Source organism: Drosophila kikkawai, chromosome X (genome assembly GCF_030179895.1).
Source record: "Drosophila kikkawai strain 14028-0561.14 chromosome X, DkikHiC1v2, whole genome shotgun sequence".
Taxonomy (NCBI): Eukaryota; Metazoa; Arthropoda; class Insecta; order Diptera; family Drosophilidae; genus Drosophila; species Drosophila kikkawai.
The window spans coordinates 28,942,295-28,966,957 of record NC_091733.1 but is presented as its reverse complement, the minus strand read 5'-3'; the positions used below and the strand labels follow the sequence as shown (position 1 = coordinate 28,966,957).

Sequence of the window (24,663 nt, the reverse complement as noted above, 5' to 3'; positions counted from 1 at the left end):
AATGATTTATACAGAAAATGAACACAAATACAAAAATAGTAAGAAAAACCATTTAATTTTTTTTTTTAATATCATCCATTTTATTTCATCTAACTTTCATATATAAGTATGTTTTGTATTGTATGTGGATTTGTTTTGTTTTGTTTTGTTTTTCGTTTTGTATTTTGTTTAATTACACAATTTGCAGTTACTTTTTATTTATAAATCTGTGAATTATGCTTGACAAAAAAAGAAAAGGAAAAATAGAGGAAAAAGTAGCAGCAGAGGGCAGTGGAGTTGAGGGATTTCCTTTTGTGTTTTTTTCAGGATTTAAATATATATTTTCTTTTACTTTCAATATTTGATTGCGTTGATTGATTGATTGCGATTAAACAGGGTTTTTTTTTGCTTTTTGGTATGTACATTTTTACAGCAAAAAAAAAAAAAAAAAATCTTAATTAATTTAGGCAAAAAAAAAATTGGAGCCTTAAATGATAAAAAGCCTTCGTTCAGAGAAATGACATTTAAATTAAATCACATTTAGCATATATATTTAAAAAATTTTTCTTGCTTAAACTCTATTATTTCGTGTCTGTGTTGTGCTATTTATAAATAATTAAATATTTACATTACGTTGACGACAAAAAAAAAATTATATATGAGACAATATTTAGAATATACTATAGAATATAATATATAGATTAATGTAATTATTTTAATTAATTATATGTGTGGGTGTGTGTGCGCCTTAGGTGTATGAAAAAAATTGTTTCGTTTGCTTGGTTTTCCTTCCTTTTTCTTTTTTTATGAATTTGCTGTTATTAATTAATTTATTTTAATTAATTTTATGCTTAGAAAATGTTCATTGCATTGTAAGACGAGGAACGAGTAGCTATTCGGGAGACTAAACCTATTGATTCAGGGGAGAGTCCGCTTGGAGATTGAAGATTTGCCTTTACAAACACAAAATTTACACGAAATCCAGATTGATTCAGGTTTAAAATAATATTACAGGGATTAAAAGAGGTTAAAAAAAAGAGAAACCAGCTCAGTAAATATTTAAAATCTTTCTTTAAAGCTTTAAACATATCTACGGATCTAAAAGTCCTTAAAAAAGAAGATTTAAAATCTCCCAAGACGAAATCAAAACTGAAAAAAATATAAAAAATATTACAGAGTTTACAAAATTGCTTGAACAAAGATTGTACTCAAAAACTATTTAAAATCAATTGTAGGACAAATCTTCTAAATAATTTCAAAGGAGTTTTGAAATCTCCCAAGCCTGACTCTTCCCTACCTCCCCTCAAAGTTCCCATCGCCGTGTTGTTTTATATATTTGTTTTCTAGTTGCTTCGTTGTCCTTAGAACAACACATCGATGTACATATTTCATCTGGGCCCACTGTTGTTGGCCTGCTCCTGCTTCACCTTGAGCAGCAGCTGCTCCTGGAGCCGCACCTCATCGTCGTGATCATCGCATATATCTATATCCCCCTCGCCATCCGCATCCGGATCGGGATCGGCCTCGTTGTTCCCATCGACTTCCTCTAGGTCCCCATCACCATCCTTGTCCAGCTCCATATCCTCTAGGTCATCCTGCTCCTCATCTGGCTCCGATTCGGCTATGGTCACCGATACAGCAGCCGCTGCTGCTGCTGCGGCTGCCGCGTTGCGTGCATTTGCTGCGGCCGCCACTGCAGCAGCTGCTGCAGCAGCAGCCACTGCTGCCTCGGCATACCCAGCGGCAGCACCATGATGATGCATATGCTGCAGTGCAGCCGCATGGTGATGATGGTGATGATGGTGTTGCTGCTGCTGTTGCTGCTGCTGTGCCTGTTGCTGAGCCTGTTGCTGAGCCTGCTGTTGCGCCGCTTGCTGCGCCGCTGCCGCCGCCGCCTGCTGCTGCTGGGCCTGCTGCAGTTGCTGCAGATGATGCAGATGCTGCTGCTGGTTGTACGGATGGTGTGGCTGCGGTCCCGCGGATCCAGATCCTTGCTGCTGCTGCTGCTGTTGCTGACCCTGACCCTGTCCCTGCTGGCCAAGATGCTGCAAGGCGGAGCCATCAGCTCCTCCTCCGGCCTGATGCAAGTGCTGCTGCTGCTGGTGATGATGGGCGGCTGCTGCGGCGGCGGCTATGTGGGCATGAGCCTGAGCCTGGGCCTGGGCATGGGCATGAGCATGGCTGTGCTTGTGATGGTGATGATGATGATGGTGGTGATGGGGCCCCTTCCCCGAGGCCGGCGGCGGGGCATCGAAGAGGAGACGCGAGATCGAGAAGCTGGAGATGGGCGAGTTGTGGGTGCTGCCCGCCGAGTAGCTGGTATTGGTATCATCTGACGTAGGCGTCTCCCTATCGCTCTCGTCGCTCTTGAGCAGCTCGGCCGCCTCCAGGGACTTTTTGTGCATACCCAGCAGCCAGGGTGCCACCGATTCATCCTCCTTGGCCGACTTTATGATGGTCTCTGGCAGTGGCAGCGAGTGCCTCACCATGGCCCCATACAGGCCATATTCGGCCATCTTGGTGCTGTGGCCCCAGCACTTTTCCGTCTTGCGCCACTTGGCCCGTCGGTTTTGGTACCAAACCTGCAAAGGTCACAACAGAAAGAGCCACAATTAGTTGGGTTTATAAATATTTCTACAAAATATTGTTCTTAAGTTATTAATTAATTATTTTGGTTCTAATTATCTTTGCTGTGCAACTCAATATGCAATTAAAAGGGCATCCAAAATGGATTTTAGGGAAGGGTTGCAGGACCTGGGGAAAAGTCCTTGGGCTAAAAGTTTGTTCAACTAAAGTGAGGGGGACTTGTTAATATTTTTGGTTGACCTATGACTTCCCTCCTATCTTATTTCTTGTTAAATATCAAAATTAATTATAAAGTAATTATATTACATAATTTCGCTTACAAATAACAAAGTCTTTAAGTCATTTTCCCTATTACAAATCGATCGTAGAAACCGAGTTATAAAGTTCATGTTATGAAATCAAGCTCATGATGCTGATAAATTGGTTTTCCTACAACTTAAACAGAAATTAATTAAGAAATTAAGTGGCAAGACCCATTGATGTATATATTTTTCAGGGATTAAGCGTGATTGTTCCAGGACAATAACGATTACCAAGGCACACAGCACCCAAAACTAATTAAATTAACGGGGGGTTTCCCCCTTTTTCCGCTTTTCAATTCTCACAACAGACAGACAGACAGACAACACTTGTCACGCATCCCCTGGATAAAAATTGCAATTCAAACTCAAGTACTTATTAGTAACAACATTAACATTAACATTAAGGGAAAAATGCTGCCAGCCGACGCTCGACGCTCCGACATTAAACGGTCAATTTTCAATTTTCGCAGACAAGTTTTGTGGGCCGCCCTGTTTTTCCCCGGGGACAACTTAATCTTCTGTTGTGAAAAGTTCAACTTTTCCCAGGGTTGCTGCTGCTGCTGCTGCTGCATGTGCCGCAATTCTCCAAGGACCATCACCAGCAAGAGAAAGAGTCCCTTTTTTGCCACGCGGCCCCGGCCTCTGCTGTCTATATTTTTTTGTATTTTTTTTATTTTGTAGTATTCTTAAATTTTATTCCTTGGTGTGATGTCAACATTTGCATTTACAGTTGTTTGCCTTGTTTATTGTTGCACTTGAGCGGCGGCGGCGGCGGCGGCCGAGGCGAGCACGAAAAAAGCAAAGTGAAAACATGGCAAATTAAATCTGCTTGAGTTGACAACACTTAACACCCCTCCTGCCCGCCGCTTCCTTCCACAAATATATACCTCTAATGCTCAGCGAAAGGGGGTGGGTGGGTGGTGTACAGTGTATGGGGTGGGGTGTGTTTTGGGCGGACAAACTCAATCAGTGTTGCTAATGCGCTGATTAATGACTTTTTAAAATGCGCCTAGCCTGGCGACCGTGTGCTGCTATTTATGAAATTGGCACATTATTTAAATATTTTTTTTTTTGTAACATACTTTGTGTGGGGTTAAGTGAATGTTGATGCATTTTTATATATTATATTTTAAAAAATATTTCTTTTGAGTTTAGTTAAAAGAATTAGCAACCTAATTTGTAAAGTATATAAAGTATTTGTATATTACATTAATTTCTGTTTTTTAAATGCTGCTTTTGACGGAGAATTTCTTTATTATTATTATTTTGTTTTTATTTATAAAGAGCTTACATTTAATTTAAAAAAAAATTAAGGGTCTATATATAATAAATATTTGTTAGAAAAATTAATTATTAATTTCTTGGCTTTTGCCTTCAATTAAAAAAAAAATGTTATAAATTATTTAAATGTCTTCCTTTTGAATGCTGATTTTGAGGGTTAATTTCTTTCTTTCTTTTTTTTTTTTAATTTACGAAGAGCCTAAATTTAATTTTAAAATAAATTAAGGCTGTATATAGGCTATTTATTTGTTAGAAAAATAATAAATTATTTATTTATCAATTTTCAAAATATTTATTAAATTTAAAAGTTATTATTTAAAAAAAAAAAAGAAATTCTAATAAAATTTTATATTACAAAGACCGAAGTTCTATGTAAAAAAACTTGCTTATATTTTTAAGCTTTAAAACAAAGAAAAAAATATAAATAATAACGCGGAAAAGGAAAGCCAGAGGGATAAAAATGCAAATAGCAATTTGTTAAACGCTTTTGTTGCCAGCCATAACCTCTTTTGTTTAAATGTTAATTACATAATTATGCATAATCATTTTTAATTTCATTTTTCCCTCGCTCTTTGTGTGTGTGTGTGTGTATGTGTGTGCGTTGATATTAACAGCTCATTAAAAGCGCAGGAGAAAAGAAACAGCAGAAGTGTATAATTAATGCAAGCGTTACAAACAAGGAGCAACAAAATTATGCAAAAATAGAAAAAAAAATACAAAAAAATTACATGCAGAATGGCGCAAGCAATTTGTAATTTGCAATTTCAGTTGCAATTTTTTTAGTGTTACATTTAGCTATTACATTTTATTTTAATGCTTTTGAAAATAACTAAATCAATATGCATTTTGCTATTTATTTTAACGGGTTTTTAATTTGAAAACTCAAGGATAACCGGAATCTATCGAATGGATTTGCTAGAAATAATTGATCCTCCTTTGTTTCCTTTTAATTGGGAGTTTTAAAATCTCGAGATTTCTGTTCAAGGATACTCAAGTCTCTCGAGAATATGTAAAAAAACACAAAAAATACAAATGCAACTCTGCTTCGCTCTCTCTCTTCCTCGTCCTTTGATGTGTGGTGCAAGTGCAGCGATTTCCTTTGACAGTTTCTTTTGTGCTTTGAAAGTTGAGAACTTTGGTTGAAAGTGGCAATTTCCCTGCAATTTTTAGGTAAATTCACACAATTTGAACATGCGGTGGAGTGCAATTTCTTTGCTCTTTTGCATTTTATGCATTTTACGAAAAGCACACTTTTCATTGTTTTTCGCTACGCGATTGTATCAAATGGTATTCACTTTGTTTTTCCCTTTTTTCGTGGGTAAATTAGCAGCGTGAGGTAAAAAAAAAAAAAAACACACAAAAGAGGAAGCCGAAGTATAGAAAGGAGAAAGAAGGGGCAACCCAATTGCAAAAATGGGGGGAAAGACCAAAAAATAAATGCAGCTCCTAGTTTCGTCCTTGTCACACCTTTAAGCTAAGGCGACAAAAATTTCAAATCAAGTAGAAGTAAGGGAAAATTGCATTACCAGAAATACAATTTAAATTTTAAAAAAATTAAGAAGAAGTTAAAAATGTATTCCAAGTAAAATGTAATAATAATAATAATTAGTTTATATTTAGCTTGTTTCGATTGTGACGCTTTTGTCGCCTGGTCGTTGACTTTTGACAGTGGCTACATTTTTGGCAACTTCCAATATCCAAAAAGCCGCTCCAAAAAGTCAGCAAGTGCAAGGGAGAAGGAACGAAAGCAAAGCTTTTTTCCAGTGGCAAGTGTGCGAGAGAGAAAGCGAAACATGTTTGGCCATGTTTCTTTTTCTTTTTTTCAACGTGCAAAAAAAAAGACAAAAAATTAAAAAGAATAAAAGGGAAGAAATGCAAAAAAAAAAGCACACACACACACACACAATATGGAAAAGGCACGCAAAATGGAATGCAATTAAAAACGACAGGCAAAAAAACATAAAAACCCAAGAAGACTGCAAGGAGGGGGAGAGAGCGAGAGAACTTTTAATGGTGGCTTCGATTTGCCGTTGTTTTTGCATTTGCATGGCTGCTGCTGCTCAGCCCACTTCCCGTTTCCTTTTTCGGCTTCCCATCCTTGTAGTGCCTGCTAATGATTGCCTCTACCCCTCTTCTTCACCTCCCCTCTTTGGCTCTTTCTCGCCTCCTCCTGTCCCACCTCCTCTCTCTCTCTGTTCCGATTCCCGAGCGGCTTTTTTCAAGCTGTGCGCCATATTTGCACTTAATTGAAGTGTATTTGCATGTGTGTGAGTGTGCGTGTTTTGAGTTATTTGCGTGCGTTTTATATTTACTTGCAGCTCTCTCCTCTTTTTCCTCTCTTCTTGTTGCTTTTGTTGTTGTTGTTTCAGCCAATTGTGCTTGTTAATTTGATTTTCGCACACACACACACACAAGCACACACAGGGATGCAGGCAGAGACACACACAAATAGCCAGGATGCACTCAGAAAATGATTCATATGCACTCACACACACACACACACACTCACGTGCCTTTAACATGGCGGCATCTTGTGGCTTTTCAAGTGGTTAATGGAATAACGGGAGTCACAAATTGAAAATAAATAAGAAAAGGGGGGGAAACCACCTGCAAAATGGTCGATTTCAAGCCCTATAATTGCCTTTATCATGACAATTATAAAATTAACTGTCTCTTAATGATAATTATAGTTATTATAATTGTTTATTGAAATTAAATACTATATTATTTATGAATTATACCATTGATTATATTTATATTTACAGATAATCATTTTGAAGCAAATAATGTAAGTACAATGACTTTATTTTCCTTAAACCTTAAAAAAGTTCGATTTCAAAAGGATTTTAGTATTTTTATGTCTAAAATTCCAAAAACTGATTAAAATTTGTCTTGAAATATTTTGTTTCTATGAATTTTTATAAATTCTTATCAAGGAAATGGGTAAACAAAATTTTGTTAGGTCGATTATATATTTTTTTCCCAAATCGTTATAATTTGTTATACATTTCGAATATACTTATATAATTTAAAAAAATGGTAAATTATTCATAAAAATTATTATCAGTAGATATTTTTAATACTCTAATCTAAAAAATGGTTAAATATATTGGTAAGAAATAAATAAATAAGATTAGAGTGGACATAGATTATATGTGTTTTTCAAAAATTGTTATAATTTGTTATACATTTCGAATATATTTATTTAATTTTTGAAAAATAAATAAGTTCCTCATAAAAATGTTTATTAATTGAATACTGATATTTTGAATATTCTTTAATCGATTTCTGCATGTTATCGATAGGTCTAAAAACTATTTATTGTTTTTAAATTGTTCTAATTTATAGCACTTTTGATATCAACTCAAAACATTGTCTTTTTATGAGTAATATAATATTACTATATTCTTATATTCTATTTTTCTCATACCATCCCATATTAAAGCTTATAAAAAAGTCCCTGAAGTAGATGATATTATGTTAAGACTTCACTATGACCCTTATTAACGCCTTCAGAAGCGATGGCTTTCATCGCAACGAGCTGTTTGAAAAGTTTAATTTGCAATTTTGTGGCTCCACACCTCGTCTGACTCTCGTCTTATGCCCTCGTTTTTTTTTGTTTTTTGAGTATTTTTTTTTTGTTTTTGTATTTTTTGGAGTGTCGGCGAGTGCCGCTTGCCACGTTTTCTTACTTCTGTTTCCGTTTTTGTTTCGCTACTTGGACGTTGCAACTGCGATTGTGTGCACTCGTAATTATGTAATCAGCGGAGGCCTCATTACGTGTGGCAACACTTGCCAGGGCTTAAACAACAGCAAAGCCATTTTTACTCCCCATGGGGGGCGGGGGGGATGCCTTTATAAGGACTCGGAAGAAGAAAAAGAAGGAAAGTCGCAGACTCCCCTCGAATCGAAGACGACTTTGCCTTTGATTGCAATCTTTACGAGAGTGCGGCCATAAAAAATAAAGCCATAAAATGGCAGAAAGTCTAAAAGGAGACCTGCGCATCCTTTTGCTCCGATTCTGCATTGCTACGTGATGGAAACCCCCCAGTTTCCTCCATAAATAAAATGAACCCCAAAGTCGCATTCCAAAATGGAGAACTTGATTTACACAGATGTCTAGATCAAGGACTAAAAGGAGCTCTTTGGGGTTTGGAAATTCTAAAACAATCAGTGATGCAGCTCCCTAAAAACCATCTTTAAGGATATTTTCTAGCTTGAATCCTTCACCTTTAAATGTCTGTTTATATTTGCTTTTTTATAATTACCTGAATTCGATCCTCGGCCAGTCCCGTCTTCATCGACAACAGCTCCCTGGCGCTCACATCCGGATAGTGGGCCTCCTTGAAGGCCTTCTCCAGCTCCTCCAGCTGACTGCTGGTGAAGATCGTCCTTCCATGCCTCCGCTTATTCTTCTTCTTGCCCCCGGGACCCGTTCCTCCGGGACCCACAAGGACATCGCCTGCATGGGCACCCAGCAGGCCACTGGGATTGCCACCAGCACCGCCGGCGGCGCCAAGGAAAGCTGCCGCCTCAGCATGATGGACATGGGCATGGGCAGCATGGGCGGCATGGGCATGCACATGAGCATGTGCATGGGCATGAGCCTGGGCATGGGCATGATGGGCATGGTGGGCGGCAGCCGCAGCAGCGGCATGATGATGGGCAGCGGCCGCGGCAGCTGCTGCATGTTGATGGGCGGCCAAAGCGGCCGAATGATGAGGACCGGCGGGCGAAGAGCGATTGGCCGAGCTGCCGCTGCCGCTGCCAGCACCCGAGGTGGAGGAGCTGCTGCCACCCGAAACCGAGGCACTGTTAGCTGGCCCCGAACCAGAGCCGGAACCAGCAGCTCCAGAACTGCCAGCGCCACCGCCATTACTCGTCGTAGGTGAGCCCAGGTGACTCAAGCCATTGCTAGCCACCTGGTTGGCTCCAGATCCTCCCGATCCTCCAGTGCCCGATCCGGAGCCATTGCCTGATGAGTTGCTATTCTTGCTGGGTGATTGCTCATCGCCACTGGCATTGGCCAGGCTGCTGGCGTACTCCTGACCACGTGCGGCCGCTTGTTCTGCGGGGGGGAAAAAAAGGGGAATCAAATTAGAATGGATGCGTGGCTGGGCAGAGACGTAGTAGGGAGTATTTTAGAGGGGTTTTAAGTTTTTATTAGAAACTTCTGGTTGTTTACTAAATATTTGGCAAGGTTTTAAAATAATTAAACTACTTAAAAGTTACTTTAAAATATATTTATTACTAACATAAATATATCAATATTAGCCTTAAAAATTAGACCATTTTAAAAAACATTTTTGACCCTTTTTTTGTGGGCGCCTCTTTCTTTTAGAATTTCTGGCGCTCGCTGAACACATGTCGTAGGATGTGTGTTGTACCCCCCCCCCCAAGATCCTTTCTCAAATCCTGAACCTAATCCCTGTCTCAATCCTATTTCCTTTAAATGCCAGACAATGGCCCGGACAGAGGAGATATTCGAGCTCCTGCCACCACCATCAGGCATCAGCATAAAAAGTTGATTTTTCGCACACGATAAAGCCGGCAGCTGGAAAATTGTTCCATGTACCATGTTCCATCCTTCGAGCCCATTCAATTGAATGTCGCGCAGATTTTGACAAGTTGCCGGGATTCTTATTCAAATGTCAGCGAAGGGTTAACCCATGTTTTCATGTTTCCATGCTTGCACCTTCCCAGAAAATTGAGAAAATAGCAACACACACAAGCACACACATACACGCTCAGTCAACAAACAAATGTTTTCCTTTTGGACCCAGGAGCTCCTTGTAGAAAGAAGGCAAAAAGGACGAATGTCGGAGTTTCGTGTGCAGGCTTTGTTTTGACAATTAGGGTGTTAGGGTGTTAAGTGGTTTAGCCCTTTTTTCGGTCTCAAATTAAACGGGAATCGGTTTAGGCGTGTTGGCAAAGGGCGTTCTATTGTGAGTGCCGATCCTTAAGGATAATAACGATAATTCCCCTCGTTCGATTTGTGGCTGGTTTCCGCCCACCTAATTTGACCAATATGTATCTATTAGTCCAAGATCCGATTACATTGTCTTAGTTAAAAGAATATAATAGGGTTTTAGGAGAACTCTAAATAAACCCTTAAAATTCCCAAGTAGGAATTCAGCAGACAACTCTACTTTAAGATGCTAATGATTATATTAAGCAAAAACTAACTAAAATTGATTACTTTTAATATTTATATGTATAACTACAAATTTAAAACAAAATATATTAGCTTATGAAATTCTTAATATTTTTTTTAAGCCCCATCATTGTCTTAATAAGAAAAGAACTCAAAATAAACCCTTAAAATTCCCAAGTACGAATTCAGCAGACAATTGCTTTAGGATGCTAATGATTATATTAGTTAAAATCTAACTAAAATTGTTTTATAGGTTGTTATATTAATATTCCCACTACAAATTTAAATCAAAAAATAATATTTTATACATTTTTAAATATTTTTTAAAGCCTCCTTATTGTCTTGATAAAAGAACTCAAAATAAACCCTTAAAATTCCCAAGTACGAATTCAGCAGCCAATTGCTTTAGGATGCTTATGATTATATTAGTTAAAATCTAACTAAAATTGTTTTATAGGTTGTAAAATTTATAAAACTACCAATTTTAAACAAAATATAATAGCTTTAGATTTTTGAAATATTTTTTAAAGCCTCATTATTAGATGACTGACCACTTAGAGTCATTCACTCCCTCACCCACCATCATCATCATCAAATGAAACTCTGGTCAACTTTCCAATAAATTAGGCACATGCCATAGCAAACTAATTTGGCCCTACGCATCCTATTCAGTTCTTTATATATAGAAAATATATATATATGTATGTAGATGTAAATAGCTCGAGCAGTGCTCGTTTGAGCGTTGCTTTTATTGCCTGGCTACTTTGGCGGCATAATTAGACACACATCAATTAACAATTAGCTGGTCAGCGAACGACAGCTGACCACTACCCCCGACCCTGGCTATACCAGACTATATATATATATACATATAGACATGTATAGATTGACTCAACCAGAGTCAGAGCCTCGCAAAACTGCTTTAAAAGCATTCGCACACTTATAAATAGCCATTATATTGCCACATAGGGTATATATATATTTATATATATAAATGTATATCGGAGAACGGTGATTGAAGCGGGGGACTGGTTGAGTGGTCAGCCACTTTGGCCAGCTATCGATGTCGTCTACACTTACAAAAAAACCTAAGAGTATTTTTTCAAAGAGCAAATTAAAGCCTTAATACTTGAAACTTTGAAATTATAAAGGAGAAAGTTGTGTTTAACCGAGAAATAAATTTAAAAATAAATAAAAAAACATATAAATATATATTATTAGTAATATATTATATTATATTAAAGAGATATATATTTTGTACTATATATTAAAAAATAAGATGGATAAACAGCCTCTAAATAGAAAAATCTTTCATTTGAAACATCATTTAATGACTTAAAAGAATTTCTCTCAGTGTTTTGCTCTCGTGTCTGAGTCCAGCCTCGAGTTGAGTTCAGTTCTGAGTTCTGTTCGGTTCGTCAACTAATTTAATTTGCTGCTCGGGTAAGTCTATCGGGGCATGAGTTGCTTGATTTTCCGTCATGCGATATTTTGTGCAGAGGAGAGAAGCCTCCACCTCTCTCCTCTCGGGCCGCATTTTGCCATCATTTTCATCCTCATCCATTTTCATTCCCATTTCGCTGAGTTTTCCTCTCGTTTTCCGCCTAAATTAATTTGATATGTACACTCCGGTGTAGAGTAGAGTTCTTTCTTTCTGTCGGGGGGGGGAGGGTTTTTGCGGGGTGAAATGTATACGAGCCTTGGGCCCAGAGTCCTTTGTGTGTAATGGTCCTGGGAGGGAGATCCTTGGACATTGGCCTGCCTGCCATTGTGGCTCGATTAATTGTTCAATTAAGCAATATTTTGATCGAATGGCTTTTGTTCCATGAATTTCATTAACTGCCCAACGAAGCGGTCACGATAATATGCCAATTTGTTGTGGGTTAGATTATTGCCATTTGTAACCTGTCAGGAGAATTTAATTGCCAATAATTGGAGGGAACGAAAACCAATGGGATTTGGTTAAAAAACTAAGATTGTTAATAAATTAAAACATAGTACATCCTATTTATTGACTTTAAGTATTCCCCTTTCTCAGGATACTCCCTAAAACTTGGCCACATTACTCCATATACTATTTATTGTTTTAATTTTTGCCTGCCACTCCTTTGAATTTTCCTAGTTACATACATATATATTCCCATTGAGTGAGTTAAATTTATGATTCCAACTTCCTGCACACAACTCGTCCTGGATAAATGGCAGCCATCCAAGTAGCAGGACTTGGAACTCTTAACCCAACCCATAAAAAAAAGGGACCAAGGACCAATGACTAGGACCCCCCGCCAACGTCCACAGACGAAATGTAAAATTACCAATAAAGTCAAATTGAAATTGCCAGACATATTAATAAAAGCCAACCAACCAACCACCGCCATTGCCAGGCACCACCACCATTTGGGCATTTGGCAACAGGAGTAAAGTACTCCACGGGCACAGGAGCTGGATCTATGCCTCGTCTTGGGCCTCCTTCCCATTGCGATTACACTGTTGGAAATTTAGAAATTTAACTGTTTACAATATAAATAAGTAAACTTAATATTTTTGATTATTTTTCTAAATCAATTTCCCATATTTTTATTTATATTTCTAAATAAATTTTCTGCCACTCATTTTTTTATAAATTATTTTTCTAAATACATTTCCTGTTACTCCTTTTTTATATTTTTTTTTTTTCTAAATAAATTTCCTTCAACTTCCATTTTTTTTATTTATTTTTCTGAATAAATTTGCAGCTCCTTTTTTTATTTTTTTTTATTCTAAATAAATTTCCTGCCCCTTTTTTAATGTATTATTTTTTTTAAACAAATTTTCTGATACTCCTTTTTTATTTATTTTTCTAAATACATTTCCTGCCACTACTTTTTTTCTAATTTTTTTTCTATATAAATTTCCTTCTACTAATTTTTTTTTTATTTTATTTGCCTAAATACATTTTCTTCTACTCCGTTTTTTTTTATTTTTCTAATTTCCTAAATAATTCCCTGCTAATTATTTTTTTTGTTAAATAATTTTTCTAGATACATTTCCTTCTACTCCTTTTTTAAAATTAATTTTCCAAATAAATTTTCTGCTCCTTTTTTTAATTTTTTAAATATAATTCCTGCTACTCCTTTTTTTTAGTTTTCTAAATCATTTTTCAGCTACTTCTTTTTTAAAATTTATTCTTCTTAATGAATTTCCTTTCTTATTTTTTATTTGTTGACAAGTCCTTGCCCTTTTAGGTATGCAACACATTTAGTGGCATAAGAGTTATATATTTCCAGCATAGTTCAAAGGCTTTTTTCCTTAATTTTTCCTATATTTATCCTTATTTTTTTTTCTATTTATTTTTTTTTCGAGTGCAATCCATTGCGTAGTCGAACGATTTAGTAGATGGGCCACGCGGGTGCCACCAAGGAGCAGATGAAGCAAACGGAAACTGACGCCCCCTTAGGCAACCATTCGCCACCCCTCAACCCCCTTTCCACCTCTTATCTACGATTTATATTTCCCTCCTCTTGGCTTCCCTTTTTGCATTTTTTTTTTTCTTCTCCTTGCTTTTAATTTTATTTTCACCGCCGAGAGGGAAAAAGAAGAAAATTTCTGTTGACAGGAAATACACTCGAAATTGGCAATTTTGCATTTACGTTAATAATACTCAAGCGTATTTACTACTTACACTTACACAGGGCGATGCTTACGGGGTCGGAGAGGGGGTGGTGGGGTTGGACTGGTTGTCTAGGCGGAAAATGGGGACAACCGTTGGGTGGGTTTTTCTCGATTTTTTTCCCCTCGTTTTGTCTGTTTTTTTTCTCCTTTTTTTTTGGGTGGTCCCGAAATGAAAAGCGTATTTATTCGCGCCAAAGAAGGGGTGGTTATATGGGGCTTCTTGGGGGTTGGCTCGGCGCAGAAAGACGAGAGCTAAGTATAGAGCTGAGCCAATATGACGCGCAATTATTTGTAATGGAGACGTAAATAAGTTGAAGAAGCAAAGTGGCGAAAGAAAAATGGCAAGGCAAAGAGAGGGGAGGCAAGGCAGGGCAAGGCAAGTCTGTTCTCAGTGGGTGGTTCAGTGGGTGGTTTTCTGATGGGGCGCCCCTTTTTGGCCCAACTTGTTAGTTGTTACACAACGGAGCGCGCACGTTGTTGCCTTTTGTTTTTGGGGTTGCTTTTTCGGTCTTGTGTGTCTCCCAATTTTCCTGGGTGGTTGAAAGACACCAAAAATTTTACGGTGGGGTTTCCACCAGTGGGTGGCTAGGAGGTGGATGGGTGGGTGGTGTTAAGTGCGGGCGAGTGGACGTCCCGCAGTTAGCTCGTTAACTCGATTTGCGCTCCGTTGGTATTGCTATTGCTATTGCCTTTCCCCGTTTTCCCCCGTTTCCCTTGTAATAAATACGAAAAGGCGTTGTTTTTCCAAGATGGCGGATGGTGCGTGTGTGTGTGTGTGTGTGCGGGTTTGGGAGTGGGACAGACAGACAAATGAAAGTTTTCAATTCAAAAACCAAAAAAGAATTTTAAGAATAAATCAATTATTATAGGAGATTTTTATTAATAAATTTTATAGTTAATATTTAAACTACAAAAAAATGCTATAATACGTTTATTTACAAACTGTAAATATTTGTTTTTATTTTAAAAAATTATTAAATATATAAATTGTATATTTAAATTAATTTATCATCGTGCAAAATAAGCAGAATTGAGAATTTTAAATGTTTTACTTTGGCTATTTGCAATTAAATGTATTTTTTATAATTTATTTTTGCTTTATAAATATTTTTCTATCTGCATTTTGATAAAATTTTGTTTATATTTAGTTTCCAAAAATGAAGACTTTTCCCTTTTAAATTTTTTAATTATATTTTTACAAAAAAATTAAATTAAATAGGTTTTTACCAGCTGTATCTTTGTTTCTCAGTTAAGTAAGTTTCTAAAATGATTTATTTTATTTAAAAAATTTTTTTTTTATTTGCCAAAACAAATATTTTAAGGTACAATCTTGAAAAGGCCAGGTATTCTTTCATTATAAATTAATATTTAAATTAGAATAGGCTTAAAGTTGATGTATATTTAGTTACAATCTATCTTTCTATGTTTCAACTTTCAAATTTCTTTTAAAAATAAACCCCAATTTATTATAATATAGATATTATCCTAGCTTATCCCAAAAATTAACATACAACTCAGGCAGACTTTTCAAAAGCAACAATCAAGCGATGACAATTGAAAAGGAAAAGCGCTGCTGCGACTGGTGGAAAAAAAGGGGGGTCTTTGGATGGGTGTTGTGGAGCCGCGGGCTTTTCCCCGGTTACGGTTTTGTGTTACGCTTATTTTCCAATTTCGCCGTTGCTTCTTTTTTGTTTTTCCTCTCTTTTTTTTTTTTTTTTTGCTTTGCAGCCATTGATTTTCTGTACTGTGCTTAAATTTGCTTACTCGCCTTGAAAACCCCCGACAACGACGGCGACGACGACGACAACAACGAATTTCCCTACATTTTACCCCCACACCATTCAACCACTTGACGCATTGTTGTTGTGTATTGTATTTCGATTTTCAAGCTGATTTTCTTCTGCCTTTTTCCCCTCTCCCCCCTAAATACCGTTTTGTTGTTGTTTCTTAGCTGTGTGTGTGTGTGTTTGAAAGCTTGCCGGAGAGCGCAGTGAAGCCTGAATGAAATAATTGGGTAGTTAGTGCGATTTTTCCTTTCCTTTTGCAGTTTTTCCCTCTCGAAAAGAGCTTCTCCTCGTCTTCGTCGTCGTCGTCTCGCTTTGCATTCTTCCGCTTTTAATTTATTTATACGCCCGACACTTGAGGCAGGTGCTTTTCCCCCGCTTTTCCTAGTGATTTCCTCCTCTGCCAACGCTGCTGCGCACAAAAACGCTTTTCCTCGGGCCTCCTTCTCCTCCTGGCTTTCCTTTATAATTAGACATTATTTCGCGTTCAGTTGGCCTCTGTTGTTGTCGACAAAGTGGGCGTGGCTCTAGACTAGAGATGCTGGCTATTAGCTAATGAAATTCAGGCAGCATATAGCATATAGTCTGAGGAACATAACAGCAGACTAACTAGTTGATGGTTGCGGAAATTAAGCTATTTAACTCTATAGATTTTGTGTTTAAGATAAACTTAATTTAAATTATATTTTCAATGGAAATTTGTAATAGAAAATTAATAAAAAGAAGTAGGAATTTGGTATCAAAGTAATCAATACCAATAAACGTAACTCCCAGGCCATTTTCCCCATGTTTGTTTTGTTTTTTTGAAAAAGTTACTATAGAGAAAACAAGTTTGCAGAATCAGAAAGCCAAGCCAAATTGTATGTTTCACTTTTGTAAAATTCATTTGGCCATAAAACAGGACAAGACCGGGGCGCTAGGTGGGGGGGCGCCGTTAGCCTTTAGGAGATGGCTGGAACGTTGTTCCCATTTAAATGGGCAACTAAACTCGTAACCGGCAAAAGGGAACACAGGAAAACAGTCGAAAAACGAGCCAAACGACCGAGGAAACCAACCCTTTTGTGGTCTGTCCATTTCGGCAGCTGGCAACGTTTTACAACACTGTAAATGCTGTGCGGAAATAGCGGTAAATATAAAAATACACACACACACACAGTAAAAGGGTGTTAAAGGGTGTGCTCAAATATTTATTAACCCATCAACACATGCGGAAGTTTTTCGGGCCGAAAACTTTGGAAGGAACAGGACAGACACCCACCCCATCCAGAAGGAAACCAAACCGAACCGAAACAACCAATCCCATCCCCCTCAAACACACACATGTATGTATATATATGTAGTATGTTTTTGGTGGTAACAAATTCGTGTAGCGTTGCAAATTGCTGTCAACAGGGAAATTAATAAAAAGTCAAACGCCTTTTAAAGGCAACAAAACACACACACACGCAACGCAACGGAACGAACACCCTCGCTTTGGTTAAGATCGGCAAATAAAACAAGGACCAAGCACCAAGGACCTTCCCGGCTATGCCTGGCTGGGTAATAAAATGGATTAACACGTTTAATATTCAATTTGCGTTGCACACACAACGTCCTGTAAAAATGCCGCAAGTGCGTATTTGCGTATTTTGAGTGCCTAGTCCTAGAGACCCAGGACTCTATATATTTTTTTTGTGACTTTAAATGGTCTAAACTGTTAGCTGAGGGTAATTGGCAATTAAAGATGGGGGGTATCAAAGCGAAATTTAGTAATTTTTAAACGCTGAGTAGATGGGAATACGAAGTTTGGTACTTCGAGCCGGATTTTTTGTAAATATCCGATAAAGATAAGTACAACCTATTCGATTTCTTTATTTTCCCCTCGCATTCATCAAATACTTTCCCATGGCAAACATTCTAATGAATCAGTTTCCCATTCTCAGGACCATCCTTATTATTGGCCCTACTCTTTCATTTTCTGTATGGATTTTTGGATTTCCTCTGACTGCCAAGTATAAAAAGTTGTCCATCATGTTTTCGTCTGCAGTCCGAATGCAATTTTTCCCGAATGCCACTTGGCCCCAAATGCTGAATGCTGTTTGCCCTCAGAGAGAGAGAGAGGGGGCTTAACTGCAAAATCATGCAGAAAATGCTCGAAACTAGGAAGGGGACACCGGTGGGGGCTAAGGAGGATTTTTAAAGTTAAACTGGCGAACAAAGCCACTTAACGGGCCAAGGGCTGCGCCTGATGCGCTGACTAGCCTTGTAGGTTTTATGGCTTAGCTCCAATCTTCCTTCCCAGCTCCATCATCATCTGGAGGAGAGGACAGTGACTAGTCCGCCGCCTCGAACTCGAACTCGGATTCGGACTCGAACTCTCTGGCTGGAAAAATCTGTGCGCAAGTTGTGTTGTGTTTACACGCCGCCTTCGAGTGCTTCCTAGGAAAATGACGACCGACGATTGCAACTGCTGCAGAGCCCAGAGCTGCCTGAAGTGGTTGAGAAGAGATGAGGTTGAGATGCATTTGGCTGATCATGCAGCTGGCAAGGAGATGGAGGTCCAAAACTCCTACTCCGGACTCCTTTCAATGCCTGCCACTTGTTGTCATCAATTTTTTGTTTTTTTTTTTTTTTTTTTCGGGGCTCTCTCTGTGTTTATCCAGCGGGGCCACTTGCAGTTCGGTTGCACTTCGCTGGAAGTTGCTTATATTTTGGGAAAAACCACCACAAGTATCATCATCATCATCATCTATCCCATTCGTCTATATTTGTTTTCGTTTCGTTTTTAGTCTTCTTTTTATTTCATTTCGTTGAAACCCAAACTTGTAGTTTTCTAATTAAAAAATTATATGGAAAATAATAGCTTCCTTCTCCGTTTCATTTTCATTTTCATCTCTTTTCTTTTTTTTTTAATGTACTTTTGACCGACTCATTGTCACATAATTAACACTTGATATAGCAATTACCAGTTTTTTCGGTTTTTTCGGTCTTTTCCCTCCAGTTTTTCTCTTTTTTTCTTTTTGTTTGGTTGAAAAATGTGCAAAGAACTATCGAATTTCATGGCGGTTTTTTTGGTGGGCAGGAAATGTGCAAGGATTTGTATCGGAAGTGCGTCCTGGCTGCCACACAATAATATCGCAAAAATATCTCGGGTCCTTGCTTCATTTTTTTCTTCTTAGGAGGAACTCTTGAGATTATTATCGCCTTGGTTGCTATTTTTTGAGGTTTTCTTTATTCCGTTTTATTCCCTTTTTTGTGGTAATTATTGGAGGAGGGCTTGTTGAAATTGGTGCGATTGATTTTCAATTGAAAAAGGACACGCGCGACAAGGGAAAATTTTAGAGAGAAAGATTTGTAAGGGAAATAATTAATTTTTATACTTAAAAATATCCTAGTTTATTTATTTATAATTTAAATGAGCTTAAACCTAATTTGAAACATTTTTTATTATATATTTATATTTTAAAGAATTAATGCAGGAATTTTTATAGAAGATAATAATAATAAAATAAAAAAATAAATTTTGAAAAGATTTACAAATTAAATGTCTTTTCCAATTATTTAAATGAGCTTAAACCTAATTTGTCATATTTTTTAAAGAATTTATACGGATATTTTATAATATTTTTTTTTTTTTTTTTTTTACAAAAATTTAAAAATAAATAAATAAATATATTTATTTTTCTATGAACAAATTTCTACAAATTAAATGTCTTTTCCAAGTATCTAAAAAAAAACCCGAATAATTCGATTTTAAATACCCTAAACGATTTACTTTAATTCCAAAAAATTCTGAATCAATTCTAAAAGAGACTAAATACTTTTTCACACATTCATGGCTCATCCGCGGTAATCATCTCCTACTTTTTTCTGAAGGGAAACCCAATTAGGGAAACCAATTTGTCTGCAATTATTTGCCATTAAGACAAAATCCACTTGGCAGAGCACAGGGGACGGGGACTCTAACCATGACTAACACAATGGCCAAGAAAAAAAAAAGAGGCGCTGACAACGAAATGGCTCACAAGAACACGACTCATCCAGAGGTCCCAGATGTGTAAAGAAAAATAATAACAAAAAAATAGAGAGTATAAAAAAAGAAAGAAAAGAAAAGAAAGCAAAATAGTTTGGCGGGCATTTTACACCGAAGACAGCGATACGGGACAAAAGGACACAACATACGCCAAGGATCTGAAGAGAGTCTCGGGTAAATATTTATTAGAGCCGAGGTGAAAGGAGGCAACAAGGATGACGCTCTCCTCAATGGCCACTCAAATTAAGGCTAACAACGTGCAGCAGCAGCAACAGCAGCAGCAGGAAAGTAGCAATTTTCCTGGAGAAAAGGAAAGGAAAATTGAAAGGATGCTGCTGCTCCTGTCCCAGCTGCGGTTAACCACTCGAGTCGATTTATTTTGTACACAATTTGCCACGAAAACTAACGCCCCGTGTCCCTGAGATCCCAGGATCATCCAAGGAGCACAAAAAAAAAAAAAAAAAAAGGACACGCTGCGCCATTTGTTGCCTTTTTTACAGCTCACAGGAGCTGCCCCTAAGAGCCCCGGGCTGCTGCTCCTTGCTACTCCTTGCTACTCCTGCTGTTGTTGTGCAAACAAAGTGCGAACGGACCTTCGGCAAATAGACCACGGATAAGCAGGGTCCTGGTCCTGGACCTGGACCTGGTCATGGGCATGACTAACAAGAACACGCTCTTTGGAATAAGAGTAGCAAAAGATGCACAAGTGTGCAGGGAGAGAAAAGTCCTGAGAAAAATCTAGGAAAATATATTTAAAAGTTTAGAGATGCAGAATTTTATACCATAAAATGTATAATATTTAATGTAAAATATTTTATAAAATATATAAAGTATTTTTTATTTATTTTTTGTATAAAAGTTCCATGACTTTCCCCACATTTCTAGCTGATAAAGTCCTAAAAATCCAAAAAAATCAAGGAAAATATATTTAAAAGTCTGGAGATTAAGAATTGTAACCCATAAAATTTATAATATTTAATGTAAAATATTTTATAAATATCTAAAATATTTTTTATTTATTTTTTGTTTAAAATTTCCATGCCTTTTCACCACATTTCTCGCTGTGTACAGACTAGATAAAGACCAAGTGGCTGGCAACAGCTCCCGGAAAGGTCAACAGTGACAATGACAATGGCGGAATGACTGAATGACAAACCAAGAAACCGAACCGAAACGAAACGAAGAACCAAAACCACACAACGGGAATGACGACAAATAAACAGATGTAAAGTGTGAAAATTTAACAAATTAAGTGCGTGTAACTCTCGGATACAATTGTATCTTTGTGTGTGGAGAAAATGTGCGGAAAAGAGATGGGCAATTCAGGTGAAAATATGCTGTGTGTGGGGGCGTGGCTATTTTAACTGGGAAATTGAGATCTAAGGAAGGTGAAGGAGACAACGACAACGACGACGACGACATGTGTGAGAATAACACTTTTAGAATAATATTGCCACAAAGTAAACAACTTAAGATGTGGCTTAGGAAATGTGGCTAAAAAGGGGGCTCATGCTTTTGACAAATTAATAGGATTTTTTGAAGATATATTTTAGTGGAAATAAAGAAAAATGAAGGGGAAAGAGTCTATTATTACTATAATATTTTTTTGTTAATTTCGGGAAATTTAGGAAATTTTATATTTAATATAATTGAATAGTTTTAAGAAATGTAAATTAAAGAAAATTGTTCGAAATTTTCTCTAATTACATTTCTTAAAATTATTAAATATTTTAATTTTTAAAATTTTCAGCTATTTTCTTTAATTTAAATTTCTTAACATATAATTTTATTATAAATAAATAAGGTTAATATAGGTTTTAATGAAACATCTTTTCTGTAGCTTTTAATATCTTTCCCTGAAGCTCCACTGGCTATCATATTTTTTTTGTTGTTATAATGGATGCTCGTGCTAAGTGGAGTTTGCTAATTTCACTGAAAATTATTCGCTTAATTAGCGATACACACACACACACACACATCGACTCTGAAATCGTGTCCCGAGTGAAGTGTGTGTGAGATTTCACACTTTGCTGACAGGATGGCTGCCGCCGCCTCCCGATTCCTGCTCATCCTCCTGCTTTTGTCTGAAAGCTCACTGAGCGAATAAAATCAAGTGGTATTATATATTTTTGGATTTTTAAAGAAATGTATACTAAAAAATCTTAGAGAATATATTTTTTAAGGCTTTAAAATTGAAAAACTAGAAGTTCTAGTAAGAAAATTCTTTACCAAATAAATATTAGTTTTTTGAGACTTAATTTCTGCCTGTGTACTGGTTTTATTAATAAGCTCGGACCCGCCAACCCTCCCTTAAGCCGTGTGCTTAATCGTGTCGTTTCATTGTTTTAACTCCGATGAGAGGACGCAACTCAATTGCTCAACTCAACCCCTTTGAGCTTATTAGCAGCGCCTACGGGTGGGCACAGGACCAGGCACAGGACACAGGACACAGGACACAGGGAAGCTGGCTGCTAAGGCATCACTGTATATAGTATAGAATACGGTATATGAATTTATGCGGAGAATACGGAGACAGATGCGGTTGCCACTTGGCTGCACCCGTTCATATGCAGATGCCACAGAGAGAGAGAGAGGGTCCTGGTCCTGTAGACCGTTCTTCCCCCTCTCGGTGGTAATTAGCCTCCTGTTTTTATATTTTTCCTTTGTGATGCCTCATTCGAAGCAACTCACTTGCAAGGTGCACAAGGAATGTGCTTTCAAAAAGCCACCGATTTTGTATAAAAGACAATGACAGTTGAGGGAACTAAGGACTGAATTCTAGGTTTATATGAAGGAATAAGTAAAGGATTCTAAAAAACAATGTAGAACAATCTAGTTAAATTTAAAATGGGAATTAGAATTGGAATAATTCATTGGAAAGCTCATTGAAAAGTTCAATATTTCCTTATATATTTTTTATCTCTTAAGGTTTTATATAAGATTTATGATATAAGATATATAAGATATATTTAAAATACAAATTTAATATAATTTAACCATTATTATCTATATTTTTTAATATATAAATGTCATTTGATAAATCTATTAAAATATATATTTATAAGGTATCCCGAAAACAATATTTTCAGGCTTTTAAAATATCTCTTAAAAATTGCACAGACTTGGTTTTAAATTATTTACATACTTTTAGTAAAGTTAAATATTATATAATATATTTTTAGTTTATTTATATTGTTAAATAAGTTTTTAAAATTCTTTAAAAATTAGTTTTAAAAATTCTTTATAAATTAGTTTGAAATTTTTTTTACATATTTTGATTTTAAAATCTTGTTAATCTTGTTGTTTTTAAATTTTTTCATACTTAGTAAAGTTAAATATTTTATAAAACATATTTTTTACTTTATTTATATTTCAAAATTAGTTTTAAAGTTCTTTAAAAATCTATATTTAAACAATTCTGAAAAATAACTTGCATTAAAATTTCAGAAAAGCTAATTATCCCCTTTGGAAATATATACATATTTTTTATTTATTTATTTAAAAACCAACAATTGAAATCAAGAGCTAGCGATGGAGTTTTTATCCGTTTTTTTTTTTTAGTAAATACCTCAAAACTCATATTTTGAAAACAATTCCAACAGATTTAAGGTTTAGCAACTGATTTTTAAACCAATCCTTTCCCAAAAGTGATTCCCTTTTTTTGAAAAACGTTTTAATCTAAGACTCTTTATGGACTCACCTGCAAACTGGGCGCCAAAGTGCTGCTGAAAGTGTCCCCGGAACTCGTGCGGCGTGCTAAAGCCGGGCGGCAGGAAGCCCCTCAGATAGGCCGCCGCCGCCAGGGTGGTCATGTGATGATGATGGGCGGCAGCAGCATTGCCCGGATCCGCGGCGGCCGCATAGCCGGCGGCGGCATAAAAGTTGGCCGGATTGAAAACGGGCAGCTGGCAGTGGGCGGCTGCTGCAGCCGCAGCAGCTGCTGCGGCCGATAGTCTGGTCACATCGGGCGACAAGGATCGCGAATCCCGCAGGCCTTCCAATTGCTCACGTTCCCGTTCCCGCTGCTCCCTCTGCTGTTGCTGTCCGGCGGCAACGGCTGCAGCGGCGGCGATCGTGGAATTTAGCTGGAGGGGCGTACTCGCCGGCGGTGGTGGGGTGGCTGCCGGTGAGGGTGGCGCCTCCGAGGGCGTGGCATTGCCACTGGCCCCACTTTGCTGCTGGTAGGCGCCCAGGCCAAGGATTTCCTGGATGGCGAAGGGCGTTCGCATTTTGGTGGCCTGCATTTCCTTTTTATTTTTTGCCGACGGCTTTCTTCGGTCACTGTAAAGGTCGATAATGTGGTTCTTCCAGTGTTCGTGGCCGCTTTTCTTTCCAACTTCCAAAAGTTAACTTATTGCACTTTCATTGCAAGGCAGCAAATGGCAGCGGCAGTGCACTGGCAGCAGCTATAGTACACACACACACACCCATATATATACGCATAGATACTCGCGAACGGCACACTGGAAAAAAACGTGTTCACTTCTTCACGCACTTTTTGTGGGGGGGAGTGGGCTTTTAGCTATTTTGGCTCTTTGATTTTGATGCGTGTTTTTGTTGTTGTTGTTACTACTTGTTACTACTATTGTTATTAAATATGGTTTCGTGCGTGAGTTTCTCTGGGTTCTAGCAATTTTTTAACCAATTTTTTAACCGAACGCTGCGGCGTTCGAAAACTAACTGAAATTGAAAAGCGAACTGCACGCCAGCAAAAGCGTCGCGTCAGCGTCGGCGTTGGCGTTGGCGTTGACAGTTGCGTCGCTGCCGGCGTCGCAGTTAGCTCCCACACACGCTGTTGTAGCAACAAAAATTCTGCCCGCGTCGCTGTAGCAGCGGCCGCAGCGCCATCTTTGTGAGCGCAAGGGGGATGGCAAGGCGTAGAAGGCCCATGCAGTTGTCTTGCTCGCACTGTTC

General features: G+C 37.5%; 1 protein-coding gene across 1 annotated transcript; it reads right to left on the bottom strand.

The window, feature by feature from the left end:
* Window positions 1-555: 555 nt before the first annotated feature.
* On the bottom strand, window positions 556-24,402 carry Vsx1 (Visual system homeobox 1). Its single transcript, XM_070288197.1, has 3 exons — window positions 23,450-24,402; window positions 8,417-9,216; window positions 556-2,561 (listed from the first exon to the last, which is right to left on the bottom strand). Exons 1-3 carry the CDS (start codon window positions 23,991-23,993, stop codon window positions 1,368-1,370), a joined length of 2,538 nt encoding a protein of 845 aa, XP_070144298.1. The 5' UTR covers window positions 23,994-24,402; the 3' UTR covers window positions 556-1,367.
* Window positions 24,403-24,663: the final 261 nt, after the last annotated feature.